The following is a 16345-nucleotide window of genomic DNA, read 5'->3' on the forward strand; positions in this document are numbered from 1 at the left end:
GGACACACACACACACACACACACACACACACACACACACACCCCAACCACTAAGTGTTCTTTTTTTGAAATCCCTCGAAAACATGTGCCCTGTAAATATATGACCTCAGTTATAAACAACCATGTTCCCTTTAGAATCAGAAGCAACTGTTTCCCTGTATTAGGCACTGCACACACATCAAAGCCCCAGTCCCTGTTCTCGGCCACTTGGAATCCGCCTATGGCTATTTATTTTCCTTTCCTTTTTTTTGGTTTTTAAATATGAAGCCATTAAAAAAAAATGCAAAACACAACCCTCCCCCCCCCCCTTATTGGTTAAGAAGCTGCACAAAGCTGGCTTGGTTTCCAACACTCCAAGTCAAAAGAACAGATCTCAGCAGCGTGTGACTCACTGCCTTACCTCCCTCTGCACTTTCATTTCATTAAAAGCAACGGCTCAAGCGATGAAATAGTGCAAGGCAGGCTGCGGAGGCACTGCTGGGTTCCCTTGACTGCAGCCGACTTTCTGGCGGGGAGCTTGTCTAAAACTCCGAGCTAGAAAAGGAGGACAGGGTGTGTTTGTCCATTTAATGAGACATGGTTTGGCCGCTTCGGCGATGAGTGCCCAGGGAACTCTGGGGCCAATTCTGGATCCGGGAAAACAAGGAAACCCTAAGGTGGGCCCGGGTAAGCTGCTCACAATGTATCTGTCAATATGAAGTGGCTTTTACCCTCCCTTCTCATGATGGCGCTTCCACTTCGAGTTTCCCTCTGCCGATCTGTTTTCGATTACTCCGGCCCTTTAGAAAATGAACTACAAAAACACAAGTTAGCGAACTGGCATCCATCACCGGTGACCGCGTCCAAGAGTAAGAAAATAGAAAAGTTGGACCCTGAAGAGCCAGCCTAATTTTTATTGTACATGAATGTCCTCTTCACAAAAAGTCAGCTGGTTTAAATTCATTCTGTTATGATTTGTAATATCTAAATGGAATTTTCTTCAAAGCGCCCTTGATTGATCGACCCTTAGCTGAACGTTTTGTTTTTATTTTGAGGCTGACAATAATGTTTGTTGGCATGTGTTCTGCTTCGACTGCGTTGGGACGCTATGAAGCTATCTTTATGAGTCATCCAACCACAATACTAAATACATGTCAGCAAAGGAAATATTATCTGAAAAGGGAAAAATCTCTTTGATGTGCTTCAACATGCAGAGATTTCTGCGAGTTTTGGACGCGCTGCCCGCTTGTAAGGAATGGTGTACGCTTACACATTTGTTCCCCCTTTCGGCCTTGTCCGTGCCTCAGGAGACCACCCAGTGCTCCGAAACAGTTCTTCTCTTTCAGCGGCAAAGTGTGTCGTTGGGTTTTAGCACATTCATTTGCTGGGCGCCGTGTTTATATTCAGGGAAGCCCAACCGAGGGATGAAATGTTACAAGGGCGAAGGACAAAGTAGACTCAATTTTTCTCAAGTTAGGAGATGCCAGTGATTTATAGCTGGGCTCCGATTTTGATTTTTTTTTTTATGTAGCAGTGGAAAGAATTAATAAAATGCACAGCTCTAGGAGATGTGGAGGGAGGACGGGTACGCGAGAGCCGGACAACTGGCTGGAGTTTTTGTCAGATATTCATAGAACCTTGGGAAAAATATTCTGCTTAGCTAGCAGTGCCCTCGTGAGACAGAATGGCAGCAAGGAAGGAAAATAACAAGATAAATGGAATTTTTGCAGCTGCAAGTAAAATATTGAGAACCTGCTGTTTTTTTATTGATCTTTATGATCCTATTGCCAAGAGCCACTTTGCGGTGACACAATCTGTTGGCAAGTGCATATCTCACTGCCATGAAAAATGCAGCAGAGGATTCGCCTTGTGTCTGCAGTGTTATATAAAGAAGCAAATTGCTCTGCTACAGCCAATTCCTTACAGAAAGGCTACATTTAAAGCCCCCCCCACCCTAAACACTTTTATCTTGAATTTGAGGCTAATACTTGTAGCAATTCTTCATTGAGGAAACCAGTCGCAATCTCCTCAGCTTTTTTGTTGTTTTTTTTCAAGACTGTAGATTTTCCTTTACGCTACCAAAGCTGTTATGAAATATATTTATTTCTTGTTACCTGCCTCGTATCATTTCACAGTGTCATCTTTTAGCCAGAGGAGAGTGCTCCTTTCGTATTTATTGAATTTCCATCTATTTCACATAACAGAGGTTTTTCTTCTCCTTTTCCATCAAACTTTAGAAGAATGGCGACGGGGAGGATTGGTGTTCCCGCAGGTTTTCTGTCACAAAGCTGCCTGGCTTTACTGCAGAGTCGGGGCCTCGCCATGCCAGCTTGCAGGAAAACATGGCATGCCTCCCTCTCAAATAAGAAATCAATAGGGTTAAGCTGTCTATGGCGTTGGCCCAGCAGTGGCAGCCATTTGCCAAGAGAGAATTTTCTCACTAGCGGGAGAGGGAGTTTGTTCCCTCCCCCCCACCCCCGCCTTTTTAATGAACTCTTGGTTTCTGCTTTCTTTCGGGCCAAATAACTGTCTCTTCACTTGAGGAGCTCTTTGGAGGGACACTGAGCATAAACCCTGAGCTGTTTATCAGGCTGAATTTTAGGCTCGAATTGGTGATTGGAGACAAGAAGGTGGGTGCAGATTTCTTACTAATAGAAACGGTCTAGGTGGGGCTGGGCAGAAGTTTTCTGGGGCTTTTGAAAAATGTGGATGGGGTCACCTGAGTCCTACCTTTTACTAAGCTGGGTTTTCTTTTGTTTTGAATAGGTCGAATATATTCTACCGAGCCTGTATAGATATTCCCAGGGGTACCGAGCTTCTGGTGTGGTACAATGACAGCTATACGTCTTTCTTTGGGATCCCTTTACAATGCATTGCCCAGGATGAAAACTGTAAGAATTTATTTTGGCTCTGAATTCACATCTCAAAGCACCTATTTCATAGTTACCCTGTATAAGAGTGTGCCTTGAAATGCCCCAGTGCGCTTCCCTGCGATGCCTATTCCGAGCGTGCACCAGCCTGGGCCATGAGTTCCTTTTTCCTGTCTGTCTTCTGCTTCTCTCACAGGGCATCTTAATCCGGACAGGCCAGACCTGCTCCACTGGTTCCCATATGTCCGTCTCTCTCACAGCCCCATTCACATGTCCCTCTGAGCCACCTCTCAAACCGCCAAGTGAGCTGGTACCACTGAGCATGTAGGCTCTGTCTGGCTCTAGCCTTGGCCTTGGGGAGTTGGAAGAGCAGCATAAGCGACAACTTCAGCTCTGAAGAGATGCACAGTCTCCCCACGCTGTGAGCAGAACTGAAACCAAGGGAAAGCAAGACCAGTTAGGTGGAGGGTACTACTTCTCCTCATCAGTGGGTTCACTGCATCCAAGTAGTTATTGAAGTGAAAAGTGATAGTAAAAATTCATAGACTTATGACTGAGGAATAGGTGTGTGTCTTTCGACATCACTCAGTGTAGTAGGGAGGAACACATAATCTTCTCTCTTTATTACGATGACATCCGGTATCTTAAAAAGAAAAAAGTAATGCCGAGGGACATTTGCAGCAATTTCCCATTTTTCTTCAATAATTTAAACATATTATAAGATGACTTTCGGTATTTGGAATGGATTCAGACTATTTTCACACTCCCGTAAAGATACACAGTCTCGGAAGCCCACAGGGGGAGTCCTCCTCCGTCCGGTAGGGCCACCAGAAGTCCGCCTGACTCCATGGCAGGAAGGTGGCTTCTCTTGGTCAGCGAGGAGCCTCAGTGGTGGCATGTTGTCGCCGACTTCGCGGCAGCCTGGGGAGCGATGACTGCTACAGAAGATAGGACCGGGAGAGCGAGGGTGGCTTGTTAGTGGACAAGGCGCTTTACTCTGCTGAAAGTTTTATTGTCCTTTTCTCTTCTCCGCTTGCTCTTCTTTCTCATAAATACACGCAGTCCCAATAAACGTGCTCATGTTCTGACCGATCAATATGCCAATAATCAGGTTTTTCTTTTCTATTAGCCTTACAAAAACAAAAAAAGAATCCTCAGATGATTACTACCATCTTTCCTTTTCTCTTACCCTAACTCCAAACCAATCTCACACAAACAAACAAAAAGAACTTTTGGACTTATATAGTATATTCCTTTGACTTCCCAACTTTCCATTGGAAAGTTCCTTTTCGGCAGTGATACTCCTGTTTGAGAGAGTATCTGTTTTCATGGGAGAAAACCTTCATATTGGACATAAATGTGCGGTCAGTGCTAGAGGCAGATATGGGGGTGGAAGCCAGTATGCTCTGTCTTGCCCAGAATGGCCCCATGCCCCTTACACTTCCACCCTCCGAAAGTCACTCGAGCTCCTTGCATTCAAAAGCACACGTCTCAGCCCACTGATCTGCTGACACGGGCCTTTCTGTACATTGGAACCTTCACATGACCTCTTCTGCTAACATGTGCAATCTGATCCAAAAGGATTCCAGACATGCTATAAGATCCTCTGCTTTGTCCCTTAGTATAACCTGCTGCTGGCCCTGAGGAGGCTGTGTGTGTGCGTGTGTGTGTGTGTGTGTGATGGAATGTCTGAGAGTAAACTTGACATCCTGGAGTTCAAACGTAGCTAGCATATAGTCCAAATCTACATTCATTCATTAGTGAGATATTTTTGAGCACCTACTGTGTGCCAGTATCTTTGCTAGGTGCTGCAAATACAACATTGAATACAGCAGACAAAACCCCCTGCCCTAGTCACACTCTAGTGGAAAGATAATTTAAAAATAAGAAATACTGTGCCAGATGGTGATAAGAGGGGGAGAATTAAGAGAGCAAGGAAGAAAGTGGATACGATTTGCCAGGGTCTGGAAGCTGCCGTTTTGGAGTATACTCAGGCTAGGCAACATTCGAGAGAGAGGTTTGTGCACAGACTAGGAAGTGAGGAAGTAAGCCGATTGGCGAGGTAAGAGAAGCGAGTTCCGTGCAGTTCAGAGGCCAAGATGAGCACGTTGCTGGTGTGTCGTGAGAGCATCACCAAGGCCCACATTGCCCACGGATGAGGGGAGAGATTCACTCAGGGAGGTGGGCGAGGGTAGGGTCTCTCCTGGCCCTAGAGGCCACTCTCAGAATCCTGTAGAAGGAAAAAGAGGAGGTTGTCTGTCTGCTCCATACAGTCTCAGAAACTTTACATAAGGTCACTCTAAGATGAAATGGATTTCAGAAGATGGAGGAGTTTGCAGAATTTTGAGAAAAGTGGCATGATCCAACCGAAGAGGATTTCTCTGGCTTCTGAGTTGAAAATAGGAAGTGGCGAGAGTAGAACAGGGAATCCAGTTAAAGTCTCTTTCTGGAATCTAGGGAAGAGTGACAGTGGTTTGGATCAGGATGGGAATGGTCGAGGTGGTGAGAGGGGTTTGGATTCTGGATATATTTTGAAAATAAAGTCAACAGCCTTTGCTGACACGTTGGATGCTGAGTGAGAGAGACAGAGGGGTCAATTATTACTCCAAGCTGTTTGGTCTGAGGAACTGGGAGGAGGGAATAACCATTTACTGAATTCTGAGTTGGAAATGGAAGCCAAGGAATGGCCACTTAGTGAGTATACTTCTAACCCTGGGCATGGGTCTTTGAATGGAAGTCATACACCCACCTCAAGATGCTGATAGTTGGGCAGATGGGGTTAAAGGATGACCTGCAGGATCTGAGGGTCCTCAGACTCAATGCTGTGACGCCATTGAAAACAGTACTTTCTGGAAATAACATGTAGTTTGCTTCTCCAGTCTCTAGACAGTATCCTTGAGGTTGCTGATTGGAATATTGAATGTGCTCTTCCAGGGCCTATGTCCATGTCATTTAGCACCTCCAATCCCTGGAAGAGCATTCACAAAGCCACAGAGGCTGGAAGTAGTGGGGATACCATAAGGGAAGTCAGGAACTCTTTAGGGTTTAATTCAGAGTTTGAAGTAAGGATTGAGGGAAGTTGACAGGGAATTAAGTCCTTGGCTCAAATGCTCAGCAGTGACAATCTCCCCTTTCCTCTAAGGGTTTTACAGGAATTTTATTTCAGTTCCTGTCTCAACGTCATATATCTGCCATGTGTTTGGCCACCCAAGAACCTGCAGAAAGTTTCATCAGCTAGTGTGGGGGCGATATATGACGGTGACTTGTGAGATGGATTCTCGTCCATGATTCACCAAGAGACCTGGCCATGCTTTCTAATGAGGGCTCCTTCATCTGTGCTGAGAAAGGACTCTGTGATTGAAGAGCAGGAATGTGTGAAAAGGCAGATAATTTAGCAGATAGCTCTCCACAGGCCTGAGTAATGTAAATCATTTCAACCAGATTAGCATTTCTAAAACACTTTTGATCTCCCAGAGCTCTTTTTATTTATATGATGCAATAAAAACAAACAAGCAACAAGAACACCCAAACTGCCATGGAGTTGGGAGTCCATTTAAAGTCACAGCCATCTGCTAGGACAGACACTAGAACTGCCCCAGGGGATTTCAGAGGTGGTGTCTCTCTGAGGTCACACTGCCACCTCTTTCATCCACAAGCTCTTGGCCACTGTACCAGCAGGGCTCCTTCAGTCACCTGAAGGGGAAAACCATGCTTCTGGAGACCCAAGACTTACTGGATAGAAGGCCTCCACAGAGTTTCTTGACAGTGCTGTGTCCACAGTAAATGACTGGATAAATACTGAGAATTAAAAATGTGTGTTGTGGTGAATGTCTGTGACACTTCAGTCATTTAAGGTCAGTAACCTGAGGCACATCCACCATGTTGTGCCGCTGTCACCAAATACTCAGAATTTTTGCTGCCATTATTTGGAGGGATTAAGTATGCCAGCCACATTTTTATTTGAAATGTAATCAATACTCGGACCAAGGTTTTCAAGGAGAATATGATTTTTCTTAGTGAATAATACTTAGTAAGCACTTTCATTTATAAAAATATACATTTCTTTCCATGGTTCTTTCAACACTGAAAGTACACATTTCCTATTGAGTGTGTGTGGCGGATTCTGACTTCAGTTGCAAGCCCCTCTGTCCGGGCCGCGAGGCCCTCTGCCCACTCACTCCCTGGACAAGCCACTGAAAGCTGCCTCCACTCAGAGAAGACAGCATTTCACCCAGGCATTTGGGTTCTGGAAGCAATTCCTAGGTTATTTTCTTTTTAAAAAGGCATAGTTATAAACGTAATGGAGCTCCAAAGAGAGCCACTCTGTCCACTGTGGGCCTTTCAAAGGAGCCTGAAGGAACTCCTGTGTCGACAGATTGCATCCGCAAGAAGGAATGAGATTCCCCAAAGCTTCCAGTGGGGGATTAGCTCCTGCCGAGTGTAAAGACCAGAGGGTATTCATATCCATTTCAGAGGAAATTAAAAAAAAGCCCAGGAATAAATGTTAAACAAGTCTTCCTGCTGCTTTTTCTGTCCCCGCATATGAAGCTGAGGTAGCAGAATGTGAAACTCGATGGCTTCACAGGAGGTTCTGCACTGGAGTAAACCTGCCTCAAGGAGGGCTGCCTTTCCCCCTTTGAGTTTAAAGAGCACAAAATAGAAAGGGGCACTTCTACAAAGGACCCCTCGCGCCTGCATCCCACCAACCATGAGAAAACAGCCAGCTCAAGCTTCATGCCTGTGACCTGCACAGGGGTCCTTGCCAGTTCAATTCTGCATGCGCACTAGACAGCTCTGGGCAGGGCCTATGGGAAGCGCGGGGACAGGGTACAAAAACCTAGTCCTTAGGCTTGTGCTCATGAATTGGGCCTGGAATAAAAGATTGCCGGGCCCTACAGTAAGAAAGAAATCAGAGGTGCTGGAAGAGAGGAGGAGCCGGCTCGTCGGAGCTCTGGGGGGCTGCTGCTGTTCCACCTCTGAGGGACCCTGTGTGCAGCGGACGGAGACACTGCCCAACCTGTGCAGTTCTTACACTGCTGTTGTCCTTGAGCCTGCAGTTGCAGCCACTGTGTCCGTCCACCTTGTGGACGTCATTCCTTGTCTTCACTGCCCCTCTCCATGGCCTAAGGACGTGAGACCCAGCCTCACCAGGCTTGCCTCTACGGGACATTCTGGCTATTCTTCTGAGACAGATGTTTTTGTTGCTGTTGTTAGTCCATGGCACTTTCATTGTTCTTCGGTCACATACCCTCATTCAAATGCATCAGTGTTTCTTTGCTCTTCCTCACTCAGCGTCCAACTGTCACATGCATGCGAGTGATCGAAAATAGCCTGGCTTGAGTCAGCGCATCTTCGTCCTCAAATGGCCACCGGTGCTCTCCAGCTCATCGCATAATGATTTCATACCTATGGGAGTGCTGGGCTGAGTGTTAAGGTCGGAGTGAGGCGTCAAGATCACAGGTTCCTTGGGTCCCCTGGAGGCTGGGATTATACGCTACATAAATTCAGGAACGAGAAGGCGCTTTCCTGTCCTTTATATGGGACATAGACAGCCTGTCCGCATGCTGAGTAGACCAGGCCCTTCTTGGGCCATTGGTGAGAAGACTCGATTCTAACAGGCAGACCCAGATGGGATCATGAATCCATCTTTGCTATAGGCCTTCCTGGCACTTCTGTCACCACACTGATCACTATCGTCGTGACTCTACTGTGTCATTTATGAAATTAATAATTGTTCACATTTTGACTTTTTCTGAAACCGGCAACTGTCTTACAATGAATAGTGACGCACAGTGATAATGGAGCAGCTTGTATGAGGAGAATGTTAGATCTGATGCAAGCGAGTCCAGTTTTCTGCAAGAACTGACGCCCAGTGTGCTGCCTCTCCCAGGAGAGCTCAGTGGCATGAGGGCAAGGAGTGCGACTTTCTTATTCACGTTGTGTCCACAGGACCTAGAACAGCACCAGACGTGAACTCGAGGTTCATCGTAAGTCGCTGTAGGCCGACTGAATGGGCAAGGGAGTGAATGCAGGGCTTAGTTTTATGGATCCTGAATTAGCTTCTCTCAATATTTTAATTGTCTGGGATTTGATGAGTTCAAGGTTTTGAGAATTTACCCCCTCTCGTTTGCTCTTGGTCTTTGCCTTTGAAGAGGCTTGAAATATCCATTCACCTAGAAACCACTGTCTTTGGGTCATTTTCAGGTAGCCAGTTTTGAGCCTTTTGTAGATCTAATGATTGTCTTTCTTTAGCTGGAACGAAATCATGTTTCCTGATTCATCTCTTGTTCCCTCTCTGCTCATTTCCTGATTTTGTTAGTAGTTTGATGGTCGTAGTCGATGAGGTTGATACTTAAGAAGAGGAATCTTTTGTTGTTTTTAAAAGTCTTACTTTGTAAGACCTCTGGAATCATGCAGAGGTTCTACAGACCCATTTGAAGATCAAATATGGTTGCTTTGTGAAAATGGTTTATTCCAATTCTTATTTTTCCTTCTCTTTGGATTATTTGCCACTTTTCTTTCCTAGAATCGAATTGACTCCCGAGTGTAAGGAATTGTGCCAAAAGCAAGATGTAGGGACCAGTGTTGTTACTACAGCGAGCCGAGAGACATGCGGCATCTGTTGGGTGCTGCCTCAGGGAAGAAGATAATAGAGCGGTCTTATTCCAATCACCCCTGTCCTTATTGCCTAAATACTACTGTTGTTACTATTATCATGAATTCAGGTCCCGTACATCCTGAATTATTGTACAGATTTGTATGATTTTCCCCTTTATTATCATTTTGGCTTTCATCATTAAACTTACAAAAATTTTTGCCCCACAGATTATTTTGTTCAATATCAAAGGTACCTGACCTTAGCAAGTTTTGAAAATTCATGTAGGAGATGACGTCCCAGTGGAATGAGCAAGAAGTCCGAGTCTATAACCTATCCTTGGAGCATCCTGTGTATTCTTTTACCCGCAGGGTTCTTAATCCTCTTCTCGACCGAGCAGCTCGGGCCGGCTCTCTCCGCTCCTGTGCGTGTCGAGGACACTCGTGGCCCAGGGCCTTCCCCCTGGGGGCTCTTTCCTGGCCCACTGGCTTCTCCGACCCACAAGAGCTTAGAGTCACCTGGCAACTGACAGGCCTCCCTGTGCTTTGCTTCTTCCGGGTTGGTTAGTAGCACAGGGCGAGTAGGCTTCTCGCCTGATCTCTGACAATGCTGCTCTCTATCTTTCGGTTAACAAGTGCCAGAACACGAATAAGTCTCTTTATCCTCCATGATCTATTTAAAAAGTAGTAACTGATGTGGAATAAAATGCCTTTTGAGAGTTGATAAAAATGCCCACAAATTCCATATTGAATATATATTTGTGTCCCAGAAGTGAAAATTGTACACATTTATATGCCAAAGCCATCTGGTGTATCCATGGGTCCAAACGTAGCAATTGCCAGGGGGACACAGCATTGGGCAGTGTTTCTTTCAGCTGCACACAGGCTCCCTCTGGACAACCAATGGAATGGAACCAACTTCATGCTACCTAACAATATGTAAAATATGAATATATTCATACATCCATGAATGGGTCTGTATGCATATGTACATCCAGCTGCTATCAAACCAACTTCAAATCAGATTTGAATATGTGGAGGCCACACATATTTCGGAATAGAACTATGCTCCACAGAATTTTCCTTGGCTGATTTTTTGGGAATTGGATTGCCAGGCTCTTTTTCTGCACCACTTCTGGGTGGACTTGAATCTCCAGCCTTTCAGTTAGCGGCTGAGTGAGTTAGCCCTTTGTTCACGCAGGGGCCCCCTGTGGACTTTCGCATACATGTGCATATGTATCTCCATTTGAGTACTGTTTTTTCTAATGAGCGCCCATGGCTTCGTGGTTAAAATGCTGTGCTGCTAACCAAAAGACCAGCAGTTCTATTCTACCTGCCGCTCTGCAGGAAAGAGATACAGCAATTTACTTCCAAAAAGATGTACACCTTTGGAAATCCTGGCAGGTCATTTAACTCAGTCCTAAAGGGTTGCTATGAATTGGAATTGACATGACAATAATGAAATGAGTGCGTGCGTGTGTGTGTGTGTGTGTGTGTGTGTGAGAGAGAGAGAGAGAGAGAGAGACAGAGAGAGAGAGAGAGATCAAGCTTTAAAAGTTTATGGAAAATTATTAAATGAAAAGATAATGGAATTCCACGAACTTTTAAAAGCCCCTCATAAGTATATGTGTGTACACTTTGTGTGTGTGTACATTTTACAGCTAATGGAGTTTAGGCACACACATATGAACCCTTTACGAACTGTAAACTGTTCTTGCTCATTTTGAACTGCAGCTACAGGGCATAGACAATCTAGGAACATGGTCAGCAACCTGGGGGGGCCTGGGAGTCAGGCTGCGTGGGGGAGTCTGGCTCTGTCCTTACCTCAACATGTGCCCTCGGACAAGTTCCTGGACCTTAGGGGGCCTCAGGTCTGTCCAGAATAAGAAAGGGCGACATCTGATCCATACCTTTCAACCCTGATTGCATAACTGTAGCACTTGGGGAACTTAAAACATGTCTCTAGGCTCCTTCCGGAACTCTCATTCTTTCGCTTTGTTGTCCCTTCCAAGACAGGATGGACCAAAGCCCTGTAAACACAGCCTGCCTTTTATTGGACCCACCTAGTGGAACACGTGCGTTCTAAGAAGAAGAGCACCGTGGGGAGGCAGCATGTCGTGGCCCCATAAAAACCATGGCATTATTTTTATAATTATTGTCACACTGTCCCCATTTTACAGATAAGGAAACTGAGGCATACAGAAACTTAGTCATCCTCCCAGGATTCCAACCAACAGGGGCAGCAATCCTCATGTGCCCCACCTAGGATGCCTACTTGCTCCCTCAAACCCTGAGCCCCTGCAGCCCGCTCCTGTCCCATGCATCCCCTGGGCACCATTGAAGGCATGTGTCTCTTCCCTCCGTGAGAGGCTTCTTGGTGGCCGGGCGCGGCAGGACGAGCCCTCACAGTGCACGTGCGGTCTTCCTTGTGCCGTGAGCCACTGACCAACGGCCTTAGTTAGTTTGCTTCATTCTGTTGCTTCCGGGCAGCTGTCTTCAGGCCATTCACCCTTTTGAACACCTTCAGTCTCTCTGGTTTCTTCCTGCTTGGCCACTCTGGAAACTTTACATTCTTTGACTCCCCCTGGTCCCTGCAGGCTCCCCCTCTCACCTTACCCACTGTGCACCCTGCTTCCAAGCCACGACACACCCCAACCCTCTGGGTACAGTCATCTTTTTTTTCCCGGTGTTCTTCTGTTTTTTCTCATGTGTCCTTTTGCACTTTTAAAGCCCTCAGAGACCTGCCCACCCCGGATCCCCTTATCCCCACAGTGTCCAGATCCATGCCTGCCCAGTCAGCTGTCTCCTCATTATGCCACCCGCGTGGCAGCAGACAGGCCCTGGCTCCGGCTGTCTTCCCCATCACCCCTCTCGTCTGCAGCCTGCCTTTCTCTTGAATAGCTCTTGGGTGCTGGGAAGGAAGGTGAAAGGCCTATGTAGCTAAGTGGAATTCACCTTTTCTGCTCTGCTCAAGACCACCTCCTTGCTCCCCGCCCACCCCTCCCAGGCTGTGCCTCCCAGCGAATGCCTTCAAGACCCCAAGGGCAGAGCAGAAGGAAGCGCATGATGGAGTCTCGCCCTCTCGGGGCTCAGCTGAACTCCATAAGGGCAAAGAGCACGTCAGATCAATTCTAGTGCCAAATAGCTAAGCATTGGATGATATATTGATTTCTGACCATAGTCACCAGCTGTGGGCTCTTACGTTAATTCTGAGACCAGAAAAACAAGTTTTAAAAATGTTGATTTCATGGAATTGAAAAGCAAATTATTTTTCTTATGTTAAGGCCTAGTAAAACTGATGGTCTAAAATTACTGCTGTTTCCCTAGTAAATGTCCCTTCCACGGTAATGGAAGCCATGTGCAGACAAGACGCCCTGCAGCCCTTCAGCAAGAGCAGCAAACTGTCCCCGGCCACCCAGCAGCGCTCTGTCGTCTTCCCACAGACACCGTGCAGCAGGAACTTCGCGCTCCTGGATAAGTCTGGGCCCATGGAACCAGGATTCAACCAAATCAACGTGAAAAACCAGCGCGTTCTCGCAAGCCCCACTTCCACCAGCCAGCTCCATTCGGAGTTCAGTGATTGGCACCTCTGGAAATGCGGGCAGTGCTTCAAGACTTTCACGCAGCGCATCCTCTTACAGATGCACGTGTGCACGCAGAACCCCGACAGGTAACGCTGGACCCCGGGGCCCTCGGGGTGTTTGCTTAGGGAGGCCCGCGGCTCGCATTGCAGAAGCCCGTGATGAGAAGGGTGTGTGTTCTGGAAGGTCAGAGAGTAACGCTAACTCCCACCCCCAACCCCAGCTGCTCCCATGGGCTTGGGCACCGAAGAGGAATCTGCCCGGGCTTAGGAGACAGTTCTTTCTTAGTCTACAGGGGAGCAACATAGGAGGAACATTTATGAATATCAGAGATGGAAAAATGAGGTCAGGATAATTAGAATCCTCTCTGTCTTCCAAAGATAATATAGCTGACTGCCTGCTGCTGTCCCAGTCATTTCAGGGTTCACCTCCAGTGTGCCGTGGGTATGAACTTAATTAAGTACGAAGAGGTAATGAATTGGAATTTTTTGCTTAGTACAATTTTTCTTCAGAGCATGCAAACCCATAAATCCTGTGGAGCTGTCAAAAGGAAATACCTACTCTGCTAGTGATGTGGAGGAAAACAGATGCCACTTATTCAATAAACTAATATCCACACAGAAGAAAAATGTTGACTAGATACCTCAGAGTCAAAGTTGGTTTGAAAGTTTGTCAATAAGGAATTTTATGGCCATGAACTGAGGATGAAATTTAGCTGAACAAGTGAATTAAAATTTCAGGTGCTCTGACGAGTGGCACAGTAGATATAATGGAACTATTATTTATGAATCAAAACTGGTTTATTCGACAGTCTTGATAGGTGGCAGCACGAAAGACAAAAATCAGATTAATTCAATAACAGAAGGCTTGCTTGTGTTTTATCTCTTCTCCATGTCCTAGGAAAATTTGATTAAAATGAAAATGTCTAAGAATAGCACTGAAAATGCACTTTGAATATAAAACAGAAAATATTTGCAACTAGAATAGAAGCTTTAGTAGCAGGAGTGCTGAAAGATTTCTTAATCTTGCCACTGATTAACCTTAAGCAAGACCCTTCGTTCTCCTTGTCTGGTAATATAGACCAGCTCTCCTGTCCTCATTCTGCAGGACATAGCACTATGCCTGGAAGAGTCATGCACCGATGGCAAGGATGGAGTGTGGTGGAAATGGGGGTGGTGACTAGCTTCTCAAATAATAATAATTCATTTTAGAGGACATATGTGCATTTATACCAGGAACCCTGGTGGCATATTGGGCTACTAGTTGGGATGCTCACCACAAGGTCAGCAGTTTGAAACCACCAGCTGCTCTGTGGGAGGAAGTCGAGGCTTTCCATTGCTGTAGAGGACGACAGTCTCAGAAACCCACAGGGGCAGTTCTAGGCGCTCCTGGAAGGGTGAGGAGGCGGCAGAATTGACTGGGGGAGAGACAGCGAGTCCGGCTTTCTTTTGTTTTTAGTTTTTATGCGCATTTATATGTATGGGTGCGCCTTCTGGTGCTCTTCGAGGAGGAAGGTGCTTCAGGTCAGACATGGCTGAAGAGAACGCTGAGGCATTGACCTGAGGGCTGCTCAGACAGCTGTGGGTCGTCACAGCTTTCACTTTCATCCAGAGGGCCTCTGTGTGGGAATCTCCACAGATTTCTGCACATCTGAAGCACTATTGGCTGGAGAGGTGATAGCAGACATTTTGGAAGTACTTCCTCATTCAGGAGCGATTTTAAATGTTTGCCTTCCTTGCAAACTATTTTAAGTTTGCAAAGCATTTTGATGTTTGTTTGTTTTTTTAAAAAACCACATATATGATACATTCCTATATGCTTCTTGTAAGCGTGCATGATAAACAGAGTGAGGGCAGTCGGAAGGCTGTTATGTACAAAGATTCATCGTAGACACAACCCCAGCAACTGGACAAGTGAGGAACCATAAACTCTTGGGTGGAAGTGGGTGAATTCTGCAAACCCCAGCTCTGCTTTGAGTTTGACATGATTTGGTGCTGAATGTCATGTAAGGGAATGGAAATATGGCAGCGTAAATAGATACTGAAGCAGACTACTTTGACGCCAGTTATACTTAGAAAATCGTATTTACATTATGGTCTAAGTCCCCTTAAAGTATTCTTTGTAAAATAACTGTGTAGAAAATGTACATGTACAAACTACACTTCCCAAAATGATTGTTGACAAACTGCTGATTTAAGGAAAATTTAGAATTACTGGCAAAACCGCAGGTAGCATGAGACCCCCCCACCCCCATCCCTGGTGGGCTTATGTGACACAGATACCTCAAGGTTTTGTGGCCAGGAGTTCTCCATCCCTGTGCTTGTTGGTGGAGATGAGAGGCGGTGGCCATCGTTCATGAATAAATTAAAACAAAGAGTGACCTCAGAAATGAGCCCCCTTCTAGGCAGCTCCACGAAGTGCTCAACTTATGAGTAATGATGCGGAGAGGCTTGAATCGCTGAGACGATTTCTGGAGATGACCTCTAACAATGTGCAGTCGCTTGGATTCACTCGCTCTAGAGAAGTGATTTGCTTTAGAGAATACAGCACTGGGGCAGCTTTTCATTTTGTTTATTTGTTTAAGAGCCTAGGATTTCTGCCTTTGTACCAGGAAGTTGGGACAGAAACATTTTATACACATACACACATATATATATAGTCCCACAATTATATGACTCCCTGACTCATGTACAGCCTGTCGTTACAAATCAATCCCATAAATCCTGTAATGTTAACATTTCTAGATAGCTACAATGGTTTGTAATAATAAACGATTTGTTATGGTGTGCATCAAAAAATCAGTATTACTATTAGTGTATTATTCTATTGTATTTTTTTTTTGCATCAGGAAGTGCTTCTTAAATGTTTAGGATGCGTGAAAAAGTGCACTCTATACTGTACCACAGTGCCTCCCAGAGAGGGCGAGATCACTCCCTGGGGGTGGGGGAGGGAGAGCACTCTACGGATCCCAGGAAGCTGCAAAAGCAGATTCCTGCACTTTATCCTGGATTCAGGGCTGTGGTACACACTTTTTTTTCCCTCTGAAAAGAGGGAAGTTGCTGTGGACTTTTGAACACTAAGACATTCGAATCACTGACGTTTGCTGGGAATCTGTCCTGAATTATGTTCAGATGAGGCCTCTAGAAAGGACCGGAGCACATTCGTCGTCCGGGCCTTCTTGTAAGCCTTCAAGGTGGGCTCCGTAGATCCGCTGGCGTTTAGTCCTTGCCGGCTTGCTCCCCTTCCATCAGAAACAGTCAAACAGTGTTCAACTAACAGTTTGGCTGTCTTTGAAAAACATCACCATGCCCCACTGCTGTG

General features: G+C 45.9%; 1 protein-coding gene across 2 annotated transcripts in view; it reads left to right on the forward strand.

The window, feature by feature from the left end:
- Positions 1-16345, forward strand: part of PRDM6 (PR/SET domain 6) — a 142329-nt gene that overhangs the window by 80101 nt on the left and 45883 nt on the right. For both annotated transcript variants that reach the window (XM_075541445.1, XM_075541444.1), the window contains exons 4-5: positions 2746-2870; positions 12771-13113. In XM_075541445.1, the coding sequence (XP_075397560.1) occupies positions 2746-2870; positions 12771-13113 (468 nt within the window). The remainder of the gene's footprint in view (positions 1-2745; positions 2871-12770; positions 13114-16345) is intronic.

The sequence above is a fragment of the Tenrec ecaudatus genome, chromosome 2 (assembly GCF_050624435.1).
Source record: "Tenrec ecaudatus isolate mTenEca1 chromosome 2, mTenEca1.hap1, whole genome shotgun sequence".
In the NCBI taxonomy this organism is placed as follows: Eukaryota; Metazoa; Chordata; class Mammalia; order Afrosoricida; family Tenrecidae; genus Tenrec; species Tenrec ecaudatus.